This window comes from Podarcis liolepis (assembly GCF_965112155.1).
Source record: "Podarcis liolepis genome assembly, chromosome: 1".
NCBI lineage: Eukaryota > Metazoa > Chordata > Lepidosauria > Squamata > Lacertidae > Podarcis > Podarcis liolepis.
The window spans coordinates 47065865-47081654 of record NC_139554.1 but is presented as its reverse complement, the minus strand read 5'-3'; the positions used below and the strand labels follow the sequence as shown (position 1 = coordinate 47081654).

At 39.8% G+C, this 15790-nt stretch overlaps 1 protein-coding gene across 3 annotated transcripts in view; it reads right to left on the bottom strand.

The window, feature by feature from the left end:
* COX16 (cytochrome c oxidase assembly factor COX16) overlaps nucleotides 1–15790 on the bottom strand; it is a 52796-nt gene that overhangs the window by 27755 nt on the left and 9251 nt on the right. For 2 of the 3 annotated variants that reach the window (XM_083510850.1, XM_083510852.1), the window contains exon 2: nucleotides 9185–9262. The exons of the other annotated variant lie outside the window; for it this stretch is intronic. In XM_083510850.1, the coding sequence (XP_083366976.1) occupies nucleotides 9185–9262 (78 nt within the window). The remainder of the gene's footprint in view (nucleotides 1–9184; nucleotides 9263–15790) is intronic. 3 annotated transcript variants of the gene reach the window in all.

Sequence of the window (15790 nt, the reverse complement as noted above, 5' to 3'; positions counted from 1 at the left end):
TCTGGCTTCTAAGAGTCAGAATATTTTTTTTTCTTGTTTTCCTCCTCCAAAAACTAGGTGCGTCTTGTGGTCTGGTGTGTCTTATAGAGCGAAAAATACGGTATATGGTGTCAGGTGTAGGGCAAGTGGGTGTGGCTTGGGGGAAATGACCTTGTGGGCCAAATTAAGGCTCCTGTTAGGCCCATGGGCTGGTGGTTCCCCACCACTGTTTTATATAGCACACCCATTTTCACATTCATTCATAAAGCATCAAAACGTGCTCTGAATTTTGTGTTCAGAATACAATACAACCCACTCCCTCGTGGGTTTCTGCATTCTCCCATTTTCAGTGATAAATAGCAATGGCTAAATGTGGTCTTTAAACTGCCTGCACAGTGAGGTCTTAAATACAAGTTTAATCTTCCAAAAGGCACTCCATATCATTTTCACACTCTCATTCAATAGAATTTTACTAGCTGTCAGTAGCTATCCCAAATATTCATGATGTGAGGTTCAGAATATCACTTCTATTATCTGTTCAGGAAGCAAGTAAAGGAGAATTAAAATTGTTTGTGAAGTACAGGATGAATTGTTTTTCCACTACCCAAGTCCTCCAAGGGAAAAAGAAGGGCAAGCCTTGGAATGTGTCCTAAATGTTAACAAATTCCACAGTGCATCACCTTTCTCTGGTCACGCTCAGCTACAGAACTTATCCAACTCCCTCGTGTTAAGCTATGAAGTCTAGCCTGTGTGAACCTATTGCACCTTTCTGTGCATTCGTTTCATGGATTTCTTTCCTACCTCAGCTATATATGGAAAAAGAAAAAGCAAGCAACCCCTAAGGCATCCTACTACACATACTCAAATGACTGTAAAAAAATAAAATCAATGCTTTACTCTGAATTGATGTATGTAGCAGAGGCTTCTCCTCCTGTCCAACAACTCCCCCTCACTCTCAGCCACCTGTTTGCTTCTTGTCTTTCATGTGCCTGGGATCTGGGCCCTGTCACTCTACAAGGGGAAGAGAGATCTGAATAATACCACCATTATGTGTGCAATTTTAAATGATTAAATTTAAATAGCAATTATTTATTTAACTAATACACACACATGACAATTTATCCTATAATGTTTCATATTTGTATATGAATTTATGTATAATTATTTGTTATCCTGTCCTTCGGTTCTACAACTCCTACAGCTTGCAACCAAAAACAAATAAGCAACCAAATAATATCAATTTAAATGAGTATCAAAATAAAATAAAATAAAATAAGCTAACTGAAGTAACACTGGTTTTGGCCTATGTAGTCATGGAAATTGCAGGAGCCAGGACAATGAAACCCACTAGTGCACTGGGTTTCCCCCTCATTCCCCATGTGCCCCCCGATTGGCTCAGGGTGGTGGGGAGTGCCCCCATAACAGTGCATGGAGGTAGGAGAGGAAAAACTGTTCCGTCCATGTTTGCACTGATGAATGATTGCCTTAGAAAAGGGGTAGGCAACCTAAGGCCCGTGGGCTGGATGCGGCCCAATCGCCTTCTCAATCCGGCCAGCGGATGGTCCGGGAATCAGTGTTTTTTTTACATGAGTGGAATGTGTCCTTTTATTTAAAATGCATCTCTGGGTTAGTTGTGGGGCATAGGAATTCGTTCTCCCCCCCCCCCCAAAAAAAATATATAGTCCGGCCCACCACATGGTCTGAGGGACGGTGGACCAGCCCACGGGTGAAAAAGGTTGCTGACCCCTGCCTTAGAACAATGTTGAACTCCATCTGATATCTGAGAAAAGGGGAGGAGAATGTGAAATTCAGAAAATTCTGCAGAGAACGGAAATCAGATGTGGGTGCAAACAAACTGGAGTGGTGCAGAATGAGAAAGGAGAAGCGTTATAGAGGAGAAATAGAAAAGGAGGGGTGGTTAACAGAAGGAAGAGTTCAAAGGAAGCCGTGGGGGTGCAAAGAGAGAACATGCACTGTGGGACACAGTTAGTGAAACAATGTGCCCCTCTCAAATTAACAAGTGAATATAAAAGAAGCTCTTGGTTTAGAGCAGTGGTTCCCAACCTTTTTTTGGGCCATGCCCTACCTAAGAATCTCTAAAATCGTGATTGCGCCTCCTCCTGTGAAATATAATTCTTATTATTCAAAAATGAGCTCCTATTCACGTGGAGGAAGCCTAAAAGGCTATCCACTGTTAATAACTCATTCTCAAATTGCCCCCCTTATAAATCACTTTGCCCCCCCTGTGGGGCATGTGCCCTGTGTTGGGAACCACGGGTTTAGAGGAAATAAAATATCCTAATTATCTAGAGCATCCATTTACTACTTTTTCAATTAAAAATTCTGGGGCTGGCATATACTCTATTGTGTAAAAAAGCAGGACTGCTGTTGAAAAATGCAGAACTCTTTTGGAACTGGAACTCTGTTGCTGAAGAGCCGGCTGACTCATCCTGAACGTAATGGAGGTAGATAGGGCAGGGGAGTAAGAAAAGTAAGACACCTATGTTTAAAATATTAAAAGACAATTCCTCAAGGTGCCTTTGCAAAGCCTCTTTAATATGCTATACCTGTTCTTTTACAAACCACTTAAATAGCCTGAAGTGCAGGATTTAAAATAAAATGCCCTCGAGGCTTGGGCCGAGAAAGAGGAAATGTTACACAGTGCAGTGTTTCAAAACTTCCCTTCTTTTCTTCTGTTCTTCAAAAACGGCGTAATTGTATGAAAAATTCACTGACATTTTCTGCTAGGATTTGAAGTCTTTAAAACGTCAAGCATGCAACTTGAAGTCTCATCTACTGCAGTGTCTTTAAAGAGAAAATCTGTTGGGTCATCACAATTATATCTGTAGCATGTGCACCTAACTCTTAAAAAAAGCACAACCCCCCCCCCAACCTCTGTAGTTGAAACCATTTTTAAATATATTTTCCAGTCTTCCCATTATTTATGTAGCCAGCCCTACTCTACACTGGAACAGTTTGTTGTCTTTTGACACCACAATGGCACTGGAGTGCCTGGTAAAAAATAACTGAGGAGGCTGAAATGACACAGTCCAAAGGCCCAGGCCTCCTTGAGTATGTTCAAATAAACAAACAACAATCCAATTCTATCAGGATACAAGTAATTACTGTAAAGTATCTAACCAAACACTACTACTACTACTACTACTACTACTACTACTACTACTACTACTACTACACAGCCACAATAAGTTTCAAAATGGTGCTTATGTGGGAGCAACTTGGAAGTCTAATAGGGTTACATACCCTACATATATGTAAATAAATTGTGGAATTTAGTCACAGCCTTTTGGCTGATAAGTCTAGTGAAATGTTCTTCAATATTTCATTGAAGGTATCAGGTCTTTAAATCAAACTACCGTATTTTTCGCTCTATAACACGCACCAGACCATAACACGCACATAGTTTTTAGAGGAGGAAAACAAGGGAAAAAATATTCTAAACGAAATAGTGGATATATGATTTTTGTGGTTCATGCTGTGGCCACAGACATGTGATCTGACAGTGAGTTTGGAGTAGCCCAATGCAAAAATCCTGAGGATCCATGTGGATCCATGCTTTGTAACCACGGAGGAGGGAAGGAAGAGGAACCATGGATCCTCTGCTCATGACTGCAGCAGATCCCCCCGCCACCCGCAGGCATTTGCTCCATAACACGCACAGACATTTCCCCTTATTTTCTAGGAGGAAAAAAGTGAGTGTTATGGTGCAAAAAATACGGTAATTTGCTTTTCCTTGGGGCTTAAATGGCATAGCAATAAAGAAGGATTCACTTCAAGATTCACTAAATACCAGTCAAAGAAACTTCTATACTGACATCTAGTGAACTTCTATAGCAACAAGAAATAACACAAGAATTTTAAGCATTTACATGGTACTTTTCATGTTCAAAGTGCTTTACAAATGCTCACTTCCAAATCCTCTATAGGTAAAATGAGAATGTATGCATTTCTGTTACTCTTTTTTATAGTTCCAGGAAGCATTTGATTTTTTTAAAAAATAATAATACCATTTTGTTTTTGTAGCTAATATTCCAGTTTCATGGAAAGTGTCATTAGAAACATCTAGAGAAGTTATGATTCAGAAAATTTGCATTCAAAACATTATTGATAAAATTGCCAACATTGTTATATGTATATATTTGGACCACTGCATTCAGGCTTTTTCATCTGCATTCTGGCTTTTTCATTTGAGGCTGGCAAAGATTAGGAGTTTTTAGGAATCACAATTAGCCTGAACCGTCATCAATTGCCATGGGTGAAAAGTTGCTAAGATGACCAGACAGAAAAAAGGACATACTGTACATAATAACCATAAGAGGTACAGCTTCTCATGAAGAAAAGAAAAAGCTGCACCTGCCAACATTCAGTCTTCATATAACCATTTGAAGTACATGTACCAGCATGGATTTACTACACCCTGATGTGGCTAACTATATTTTACTCAAAATAGACCCATTTAAATGAACGGCCCTAAGTTAGTCAGGTCCATTAATTCAAATGGATCTACTCAGAGTATAGCATTGGGTACAACTCCAGCATTCTAACCCTGATAATGAGAAGATCGTAACAAATCTATTAATCTCATCATCGCTTTGGGGACCTTGGCCAAAAAGAGGTATCAAGGAAATATGAAATATACCCCAAATGCGCAGCTGCTTTCGTGTGAATATAGAAGGGCTCTTGGTGGTAACATATTAAAGCAATTCTGAGAATTTGTCACAAACACATAGCTATATCAGCAGGAACTTTGAGGCCACTTTATCTCATCTAAAATTATTTCAGCTTCTCTGTATAGAACACAATTTTTGAGCCTCCCCCCGTCATAAGAAGAGCTCTGCTGGATCAGACTGAAGGCCTATCTAGTTCAGCATTCTGTTCTCACAGTGACTACCTAGCTCTTTGAAAATGAATGGGCCTATCTGTCAATTTTGGGTTCGCTCATGTTCTTATTATTCCAATCTTAAATTTATTTTGATACATTTCCACATCAGTTTGAGATTATTTTATTTACTTAAAAAGTCTTTATGGTTTTTTTAAAAAAAATTTAGTGTGCATTTCTCGTGTGCAATTTTACCCAATATACACATTTTTGCAAGCGCCTTCCCTAATATAATGCATTTTTGTACATTTAATGGCACGCATTGCCCTAGTACAGACATTTTTGATTGGAGAACTGGATCGCTAAATTCAGAGAAGTGCTGATTTTCAAGGATAGCTGCGTTTTGTTTACATACTGTTTTGCGATGTGTGAACTGGATGTGTTCGCATTAAAATGCAAACCAAATTTCTTCTCCGACCTTACCTATGAGAAACCTACAAACAGAACACAACTGCAATAGCACACTCCTGCTTGTGATCCCCAGCAACTGTATTCAGAAGCATGCCGCCTCTGATTTTGGAGGTTACCAACATGACTTGGAGATTACATAATGACTAGAAACCTTATCTTCCATGAATCTGTCTAACCGCCCCTTTAAAGCTGTTCAAGCTGGTGGCTGTCAATACATACTGTGGTAGAGAATTCTACTGCTTAACTATGGACTGTGTTAAGAAGTTTTATCTGTCCTGAATAACCCACAGACTTAAACAGGCTAGATGATCTGATCACAGAACATTCAAAAACAACACACACAGCCAGCATCGTTGCCACATTTTCTCCAGCTACCGTTATCATGGGAACGGCTGGGGCTCCATCTATGTACAACAGTTTGGGCTCATACTAACACTTCCGCATGTGTCCAAAGAGGGACCACTGTAATTGATTGCATGAAAAGGGAAACTCAGTAAAGCCATGATGTATTTTTAAAAAGCATATCATCCCTTCACTCCTCTCTGCTGTGCTCTCTTAGCTTGGTTCAAAATGAAGGCTCAAATAGAGTCTAAGATTATTCACCAGAAGCAAAGCCATTTCTATCAACATCCAATTCTGCATGAAAGGAAAAACAAAAATTGCAGTATTAATTATGCAACTGCATTAAACCTTCCATCAGCTGGGATGTGCAGCAATGAACTAGGCTTGAAAGCAAAATTTATTTAAATTAAGCAAATGACTTTTGTTAGTAGAATTCTGATGAATAACAATAAGCCGCTGTTGTTTGATATGAACACAAAGAAAGTATCTGTATCACTCACAAACCTTGTACATGCTAAATTGCACTGCCAAGTTTTCTTAAAAATAAATAAATAAATTAGGGGGTGCAGCCAAGTTGCCATACTAATGAATTTATTCTCTGCAAATCAACTTACACAGAGAAATTAGCAAAGGTTTATCTTCATTAAACTTGGAACGCCGGCCTTATTGGACCTGCTTAACAAGAAGGGAGGGGGAAAATGATCAGTGATCATCATCAATCCCCTGCCGCATGAAGTCACTGCAATTAGTTTACTGAAAAGCCAATTAAATGTAGGAAGCCTGGCTAGACAAGACAAGACAACAGTAAAGTCTGCTTCTGCTTTACTGGTTATTTACTCTATGTCTCTCATTCACATACACACGTATCCAATACCCTATGGAAATATTTCCAAGAGAGAGAGAAGAAAGTAGGGGGAACGAGGGAATTTTTTTCATGCAAAAGCTCCCTAGTTCAATTTCTGGCATGTCTAGGTAGGGCTAGGAGAGAATCCTCTCTGAAATCCTGAGGAGCTGCTGCCAGCCAGTACCAGCTGAATTCGATGGACCAGAGGTCTGAGGTAGGTGCCTAGATTCTATGTATGCAGGTAAAGATCACTTCAGAGCCTGTATCAACTGAACCATCCCTGCCCCTGCTTCTGTCAGGTCTTTCTGCCACCAACTACCTGTGGGGAAGGATCCCAATAACTTTTTATTAGTTAATTTTTTTAAAATGTAATTTAATGTTTCTGTAAGATGCCTGGGGAGGATTTATATCCTTAATGCCAGGGTAATAAATAAACAAGTACAGTGGTACCTCGGGTTACATACGCTTCAGGTTACATACGCTTCAGATTACAGACTCCGCTAACCCAGAAGTAGTACCTCAGGTTAAGAACTTTGCTTCAGGATGAGAGCAGAAATCGTGCTAAGAAACCAGAGGCCTTTCTCCTGGGCATTGTCGGCCAATTGGTGCGAAAGAAAGACAGAAACATTCTTTATGTATGCTACAACAGCAGCAAGAATACTCATCGCAAAGTATTGGAAGACACAAGATCTACCCACCTTGGAAGAATGGCAGATGAAGGTGATAGACTATATGGGACTAGCAGAAATGACTGGCAGAATCCGAGACCAGGGAAAAGAGACGGCGGAAGAAGATTGGAAGAAATTTAAGAACTATCTTAAGAAATATTGTAAAATTAATGAGTCCTAGAATGATGTGGTTTTAAAAATTAAATGGAGTACAGCTGTAAAGATTAAGTTAAAAGAAAAGAAAGGATGACAATTAGATAAAATTAAGGGTGAGGATTTGCTGAACTAAATTTTTGAAATGGGAACGCAGAAAGGGGAGGTATGAGGAGGTCGGTGAAGCAAGTTTTAAGAAAATAAGGCTTTAAAATTATACTTGTCTTTTTTATTTTGTCTGTGTTTGTGTGTATTGTTATGTCTGTTATAATTTGTAAAATCCTAATAAATATTTATTTTAAAAAAAGAGAGCAGAAATCGTGCTCCGGCGGTGTGGCATCAGCAGGAGGCCCCATTAGCTAAAGTGGTGCTTCAGGTTAAGAACAGTTTCAGGTTAAGAACAGACCTCCGGAATGAATTAAGTACTTAACCTGAGGTACCACTGTAAAGTCTGCCATGAAGTTATAGTTCATACATTGTTTTCCAGTTTTTGATTTGCCTTAATTAAAAAAGCAGGAGATAATATTCCAACATCCTTCTAAGGCCACACCGCCCAATAGACCAAAATAAAGGCAAGTCCACAATGCAACTTCCACAATGCAAGCCTACAAACAACTTCTAAGGAGAAGCAGTTTAATGCAATCTGCTCAGCGACCAAAATCATGACTAAACAGTATTACAGATGCCATTCTTGTTTATGTCCTTGCTTCTCTCTGATACCAAGGAAATATTTTTATGAATTCTTCTCCAACTTTTTGAAGGCAGCCGAGTCCTGTAAAACTAAACCTCAAAAGAGCTAGTCAAGCCTTTTATTTCTTGTTCACTATCCTTCAGACTTTACCTCCTCAGTGCTGCACAGAGTCCATACATATTTTAACACAGAAAGTGGCCTGTGAGGAAATTAAACGTACTGAACCAAAAGGGCAGCTGCCTGGGGTCTCAATGCTCTGAGGGCACACACACAGCTCAGCAAAATGCAAATGTCCTAGTCAATACCAGGCCAAGTTCCAGGTTTGAGGGGGGCCTCAGCAAAGTGGCTTTAGGTGGGTTCCCCTCCTGCACCAGAGGAGTCTGGTGGGCTTACCTGGCAGTGGCACCTGGCAACAGTGCTGCATCAGCATTGGACAGATTAGAACTGCCATTTAAAATTTCCCACAGTGGTTCCAATGCAATGATGCTCCAGGGCGTTATGGAGATTTTTATATGGTGGCTCCAAACTTATTGGCAGTGGGTCAGGCAAGTGTCAGTTCAGCAGCAGTGTGCTCTGCCAGCGACAACCCAAAGATGCCATGCACTGATACTGGGGCTGAGGCAATGCAAATTCAACTTCACAGTTATTTACACTCAGAAACTGGGAATATATAGAACCCAAGAAAACAAAAATAGGCACACCAAGTTATATGCTAAGAAAATCAACATCTTGTGCTCAGAGTGAATGAATTTCATCTGTAATGAAATTTGCACAAGCCAGAAGCTTCAGTTCATAATCGCATTGCCCATATATTTCAAGCCTAACTCCTCAACCAGGATGTTCAGAAATTTCCTTTTAAAATGCAATGTTTGACAAAATTTGCAACAGATTTCAGATTCGTTGCTCTACAAAAAAAATAAAATAAAATAGGACTTAAAGCCCAACTTTCCAAGCTGTGCCTTTGCTTGCTGTATGTTGGGAGTGTTTGCTGCTATTATGAAATAGACTTTATGGCCTAATCTGGGAGTGCAACTTTCAGTAACCATAGCACCTGGGTTAAGTATGTGTTCATGTTTCAGCTCCCATACATGTATGTGTGCAAGCCTGTGCCGATTGGCAGAACCCAGTGTACACAGTTTGTCTAGTTCTCTTGAAGCTTGTGTTCTCCAAGTACAAGGGAGGATAATTCAGCTTACCTTGCTGTGGAGCTTCTGAGCATCATAGCGAATTTGGGCAAACTCACGGAGCCCAAAAGACCCACCAATTATAAGCAGCTGAAATATAAAAAAGAGAAAAAAATAACCAGAATAGAAGCAAAGGAGTACCCAGAACATTGTGAGCTAAAATACACTTTCAAAAAAGCACGAGAGGAAAAAATAACTAGGATGGACGTAAGGAAAGAAAAATCTAGAACACTACGTACAAAGCCAAGAAGCTGCTGGCATAAGCTGTTGTAAGGACTCTCAGGTAATGCATGTAAAGGTTTTAAACAGTCTAAAGGTGTTAAAGAAATGCCAAGCATGCTATAATACAATAGTGACTCAGACCCATTAGCACAGATTCCATGATGGCCCCTCGGTTTTCCAAAGCACATATATTAAAGTCAAAGCTTAATCTTTGTTCATTGATGCAGGCATGGGCATATAAGAGAGATGCATGGAGAATCTGCTCCAGGGAAGAGATTTGTTCTAGCTTCTGATAATCTAACTTGATTGACTGTCCATTTCATGTCAAATGGATGGGGCTACTAGTTTTCATTCACAAACATAGCAAAAATGTCTCATTCTTGCACAGAGGACTTCAGAAGACTGTTTTTCTGAATCTCTCCTACCTCCCATTATATTTCTGACTGTATGTTTCACCTCCCCCAATGCCTTTTCCCTTTAACAGCATTTAACAGCATTTAGGGAGCCTTAACATCATAGCTCTGGGACTTGTTCTCACCATTTTCAAACTTTTAACAATTGAAGCAACAATGCTCAGCTGGCTCATTCTGGTGCCAAGGTGAAAAGGACCCAATTAAGCTTCTGGAACAAGCCAGCAGATTGGAACCAGAATCCTATGGTATGTTATTATGTGGCTAGATAAATCAGTCCCTTCTGCACCTATATCTTCATTATAGCTAATAGCTCCAAACCTCCGAGACTTATGAATAGGAGCAATATGTAAGAGAGAGAAAGAAATTGATATATCTATAGGAAGGTGACATTTCTCTCTGTCATAAAATGCAAATACAATTTTTGAAATCTTATACCAAGGCAAACATAGAGATGACATGCTCATAGTTCTGTATTAATATACTTCTTTTAGGCGATCCCTCGTAACCAAGTAAGACTGTCTTCCATGAACATGGTCTTAACACTGAGTCCATAACTGACTGCGGAGGCCAATTCTGGATCCACACGTCCTTCCACAGTGGGGACATAGGTTTCTGGGAGGGAGTTGATGACAGTGAGGGTTTGCCAAGCGTGCCTTCCTCTTAGCTCATTTCTCCTTTTTGCCCTGAGTTTGAGCGTCTTAAAAGTCCATGACATCTTTAGTAAAGGCTGTTCTCTAATTGGAGTGCTCGTGGACCAGTGTTTCCCAGTTATCAGTGCCTATGTTACATTTTTTTAGGTTTGCCTTGAGTTGGGAATAGAGTAGTTGCTTTGGAAGACGGTAATCAGGCATCTGAACAACATGACTCCACCACACTCCTTGGCAGCAAATTCCACTGTCGAACAGCTATTACTGTCAGGAAGTTCTTCCTTATGTTTAGGTGGAATCTTCTTTCTTGTAGTTTGGATGTAGGTGATGTAGTTTGAATGAACAGATATTTATTATTATAGTAACAGCTGAATATAACAAATTCTTATTGTTTGTTTTCAATAACAGTGCTTGGATACTTTGTATTACTTAACATGTGCCTAGAATTCTATTCCTAATGCAAGTTCAAATTCTATCTTATACTTCCCCCTACTCCTCAGTGCCACACCAGCCAACCTTCTTCCTCCAAAACCCAACTACCTCTTTTCCTCACACGCAACTGTTCTAAAAGTCACACTCCACTCTTAGCCAATCAGTGTAAGACATGTGCCAATATCTCATTCACACCTTACTTTATAACTTACAACTATCTCTCTAAATAACATTTTACTGTATATCTCTTAACATACAAATCTGCGCAAGTCAGTTACAATAACAAACACCACAGACACTTTTTGCAAAATAATAACAACAATACAGTAATAATTTATTATTTAAACCCCACCCAACCGGCTGGGTTTCCCCAGCCACTCTGGGCGGCTCCCAACAGATTAAAAACAGAATAAATCAAATATTTAAAACTTCCCTAAACAGGGCTGCCTTCAGATGTCTTCTAAAAGTCACATAGTTGTTTATTTCCTTGACATCTGAAGGCAGGGCATTCCACAGGGCGGGTGCCACTACTGAGAAGGCCCTCTGCCTGGTTCCCTGTAACCTCACATCTCACAGTGAGGGAACCACCAGAAGGCCCTCAGAGGGCAGACCGATGGGGGTGGAGACACTCCTTCAGGCATACTTCCACCCACTCTGTAAAGCATCCCACCTCTCAGTGTGTGTGTTGCAGAGATGAGGGATCTGAAGACTTCCAAATATTGCTAGATCCTAACTCCCATCAGCTGTAGCCAGGCTGGCCAAAGATCAGGGAGGATCAAATTTGTAGACCAGCAACATCTGGAGGACAAGTTTCCCACCCCTGATTTACTGGGTGCAGCTGCAAACAGGGGCAAAAAGCCATTCAGGGTGAAAGAAGCATTGCCTTCAAGCTGACTGGACTTTGTGACATTGGTTACCTACATAGCATTGTAGCATCCTTATTTACAACAGGATTTTCAGCTGGCTGGGATTAGTCCCAGAAACAATCAGAAACAGTGTTAAGGGAAATTAAAAGCGGTAACTTGCAGACATTCAACAAAAGCCTAGGAACAAGTATGGGGTTTAATGCAGTGTGTTTGTCTTCCTTTAAAAATTTAAAACTGCTTTAAATAAACACACATGCTCATAATTTCTTCTTTAATGGTTATTACCGCAGTAATCATTTGTACAGGGGCTGACATAAAAAAGGTTAACTGAATGCAGTTTTGCTCTCCATTGATTTACTGAGTATATACATTCCAACAAACCCACAAACCCACAGCAACATGCCCATATGAATAATAGCTGTGCAGGACTGAAACAGCTGTACCAGGACGGCCTGGCTTCTCAATAGTGAAACTAATTATAAAGCAACACTTAGTGTGCTAGATCCATTAAGATGTTGTTTGCCTCTCTTCAAGCTTGCAAGGCGTATGCAATAGTGTCCATGTTTCTGTTACATTTCTTTTTTCCCCTGAATAATTTTTATTAACAGGCCAATCACATCACACTATCCAAATCACATTAGTTCCAAATTATACAGCCAATTTTTAAATTTTATTGGGGGTACCCATACATCAAGCTCTGAACGAGTCCAAACATCACTTATATTGCTGCTTTAATTAAACAGTTCTATCCAGTTCAATCCAGATAGTCCTTTATTACTTTATTCATCTTATTATTATCGTATATTCCTTTCTTTGCGATCTCTGATAATGTTTCTGTTACATTTCATTAGCATATAGATATTGAGTATATCATAACCTGATTTTCCCCCAGAAAGAAATTGACCAATATTTCACATACCAGAAAAAAAGCTAAGGGTGAAATCCTATACATGTCTATTGAAAACTAAGTACCGGTACTATTGAGTTCAATGGGGCTGACTTCCAGGGCAAGTGGGCTTCGGATTGAAGACTAATTGAAATAGTGTGTATATAGGTTTTTAAAACTCAGGTGTATTTAAAGGTCCAGAGAGGTCACTGGAGCTTGTGTCGGATGGATGTCTGCAACTGTCTACAAAGATGTGTAGAAACTAAGACAGATGCTACTATTGTGTTTTTAGCTTTTGTAGTGCCTGCTGTTTTTATTGGGGGGGTTATTGCTATAATTTATTTTTTATGATTTTATATAAGCTGCCTTGGGCATCAACTGATGGAAGGCATAGTGTATTGATTATTATTTTTTAAGGCCCATAATCTTGCCCTTCCAAAAGGCAGAGAAGAATTTATAGATAGTCTTCATACCCCATGTATTTTCCTTTTGTCCAGGGGTATACAGTACCATGCTTGTAGCATTATTACTGTCACAGTTAGCAGTTAGCATTCTCTACTGTAAGCATTTATGTGTTGGGTCAGAGGTTTTTCACATTTGAGATTAACTACATGAGGGATCTGCTAATAATATGAGGTCTGTGTGGTGCACAAGAAAACCAGGAGAATTAGGTTTTGAACTTACATGCAAAATTGTCTCCCTTTGACTCTGGCTACTGTAAAGCCAGGAAAACATGGCTACGTTAATAGGTTTTTGCATTTTACATCTGAAGGTCACCTTTAACAACACAGAACACCAATACTCCTCACTTACGAGTTTGCTTTACAAACTAACCTGGAAACAAGCCAACAGCACAGCTTTCAGAACTATCATTTGATTCAATATTCAAAGAAGGATTTTGTTGGTGTTTCAGTGAGTTCACACCAAGACACACACCAAAAGCAACATTTTTAATGAAATTATATATGCACAGAATGCAAGGTAGAATGAAACATGGGATGTGACACAGAAGCGCCATCTGTCACATATGCTCAGCAACCTCAGTAACTGTTTCATGAAGAAATTGACATTAGTTTCTGTTCAATAGCATTGTGAAAAACTAATTTCTGTTATTTTACTGAAAAGCATGTTAAGTAAACAAATACAGACAGAGCACTGTACACAGAGGATATTAACGCTCATCAACACAAGACAGACATAAATAAAGACTGAATAAGTCAGGCCTCCTCAAACCCTGTGTTCTACTACAGATTCCAGACTCACCAAATTATTCAGTAAAATCTAAAGCAGCCAACCCTTAGGTTAGCAAAACAACAAGCAGCAATTTCTCCAGCACTGCCTAGCAATTTGCAATGTTAGATCACCTCTGTTGCTAGAGAAACTCATTCCATTGTTGTAGCACTGATTTTGAAAGCCAGATTACAAAATTACATTCCCTTTGTCATAAATCCCTAAATTAATCACATCACAATATTCACTGCTGGCAACACAGATCATGCACTGGTGAAAAGAAAGCCGGGGAAATGTTATGAAATATTTTACTTGAAGAGGGAATGTGATAATTTTCAAGCCTCTTCTTTAAGACTGTTGTTGTTGAAGCCTCCAGCTATGCATTGTGCAGCTGCAGAACTGGAACAGTCAAATGAAATATTCTCTTTTTACTTCACAGTGATGGGAATTAAAGAGATGGGGGGGGTCCTTTTTTAAAGAAAAACTGCTGTGTGTGCATTTTAGAGCTGCTGAAAGGTCCCGATGTGACGGCCCTGAAAACTACAGTTCTTCATTTATTCAAGTACAGCAGGGGCACAAAAAGCAAAACCCAAAAAACCAAATGCTGGCTACCAATATGGCTCAGCTCCAGACACCCTAGATTCCCCCATCTTTTATCTTTCAGAATAATATGGGTTTTGCTAGAAGGCAGCTCTCTCAAACAGCTCAGGTGTACCTAAACATTTGTAACTGTGTTGTCCCATTCTCCAGGAAGCTATGTGTCATCAAAATGTTTTTGTCCAGGAGACCTTGCTCGGCAATTGCAAGCTTTGAACACATAGATGAGACTTTATAAATATCACCAACCACTTATCCTGTCACTTTTCAACTTAAATTAAGCACAGCCAACTTTGGGTTTCTCAGCAGCCTCTGAATTCTCAGCAGTCTAGTAGCCTGGATGCATAGCTTGCTGTATGAATCATACTGTGACAAATGTAGCATCGTTCCTTAGATGTTGTATTCATACCTACAACTTTGTCAAGACAATTATCTTCGTTGTCTCACACAGGAGCATAAGATGGCCTATCTAGGCCATCATACTGTTCTCACAGTAGTCAACCAGATGCCTGTGGGAAGCCTGCAACACAGACCAGAGTGCGACAGCACTCTGCTCCCCTGCGATTCCCAGCATACTGGCCTCCAAAAGTGGAAGCAAAACACAGCCATAGTGGTTGGTAGCCACTTGTCATCCCTGAATTTGTCTAATCCTCTTTTAAAACTATCCAAGCTGGTGGCCACCACTGCCTCAGGTGGAAGCAGGTTCCATAGTTTAATAACTATGCACTGCTTGAAAAAAATACTTTCTTTTATCTGTCCTGGATCTTTCAACATTCAGCTTCATTGTTATTAGAGAGAGAGAGAAAGAGAGAACTTTTCTTTACTCAGTTTCTCTGGGCCAAGCATAATTTTAAAAACAAGAGCCCTCACTCCTTCTTGCTCATCAGCAAGTGGTTCTCCGGCACATTGCCTCTGAACTCTTGATGTTCCGTATAATCATGACCACACTACTTCTCCATTAATATATCACATCCCCTTTTCAAGTCGTGTGAGTGGCCACTGCCTTAGTACCTTGTGGCAGCAATTTACTCCAGGAAGAAGCACTTTCCTTTATCTGTCCCGAATCTTCCAACATTTAGCTTCATCGGATGTTATGGAGGAGGGAGAAAAACATTTCTGTCTCCACTTTCTTCATGCCATACATATATTTATAAACTTCCACCATGTCTCATCTCAACTTTTCTCTAAACTAGTAAGTTTAGAAGAAGAAGAAGAAGAAGAAGAAGAAGAAGAAGAAGAAGAAGAAGAAGAAGAAGAGGAGGAGGAGGAGGAGGAGGAGTAGTAGTAGTTTGATATCCCGCCTTATCACTACCCGAAGGAGTCTC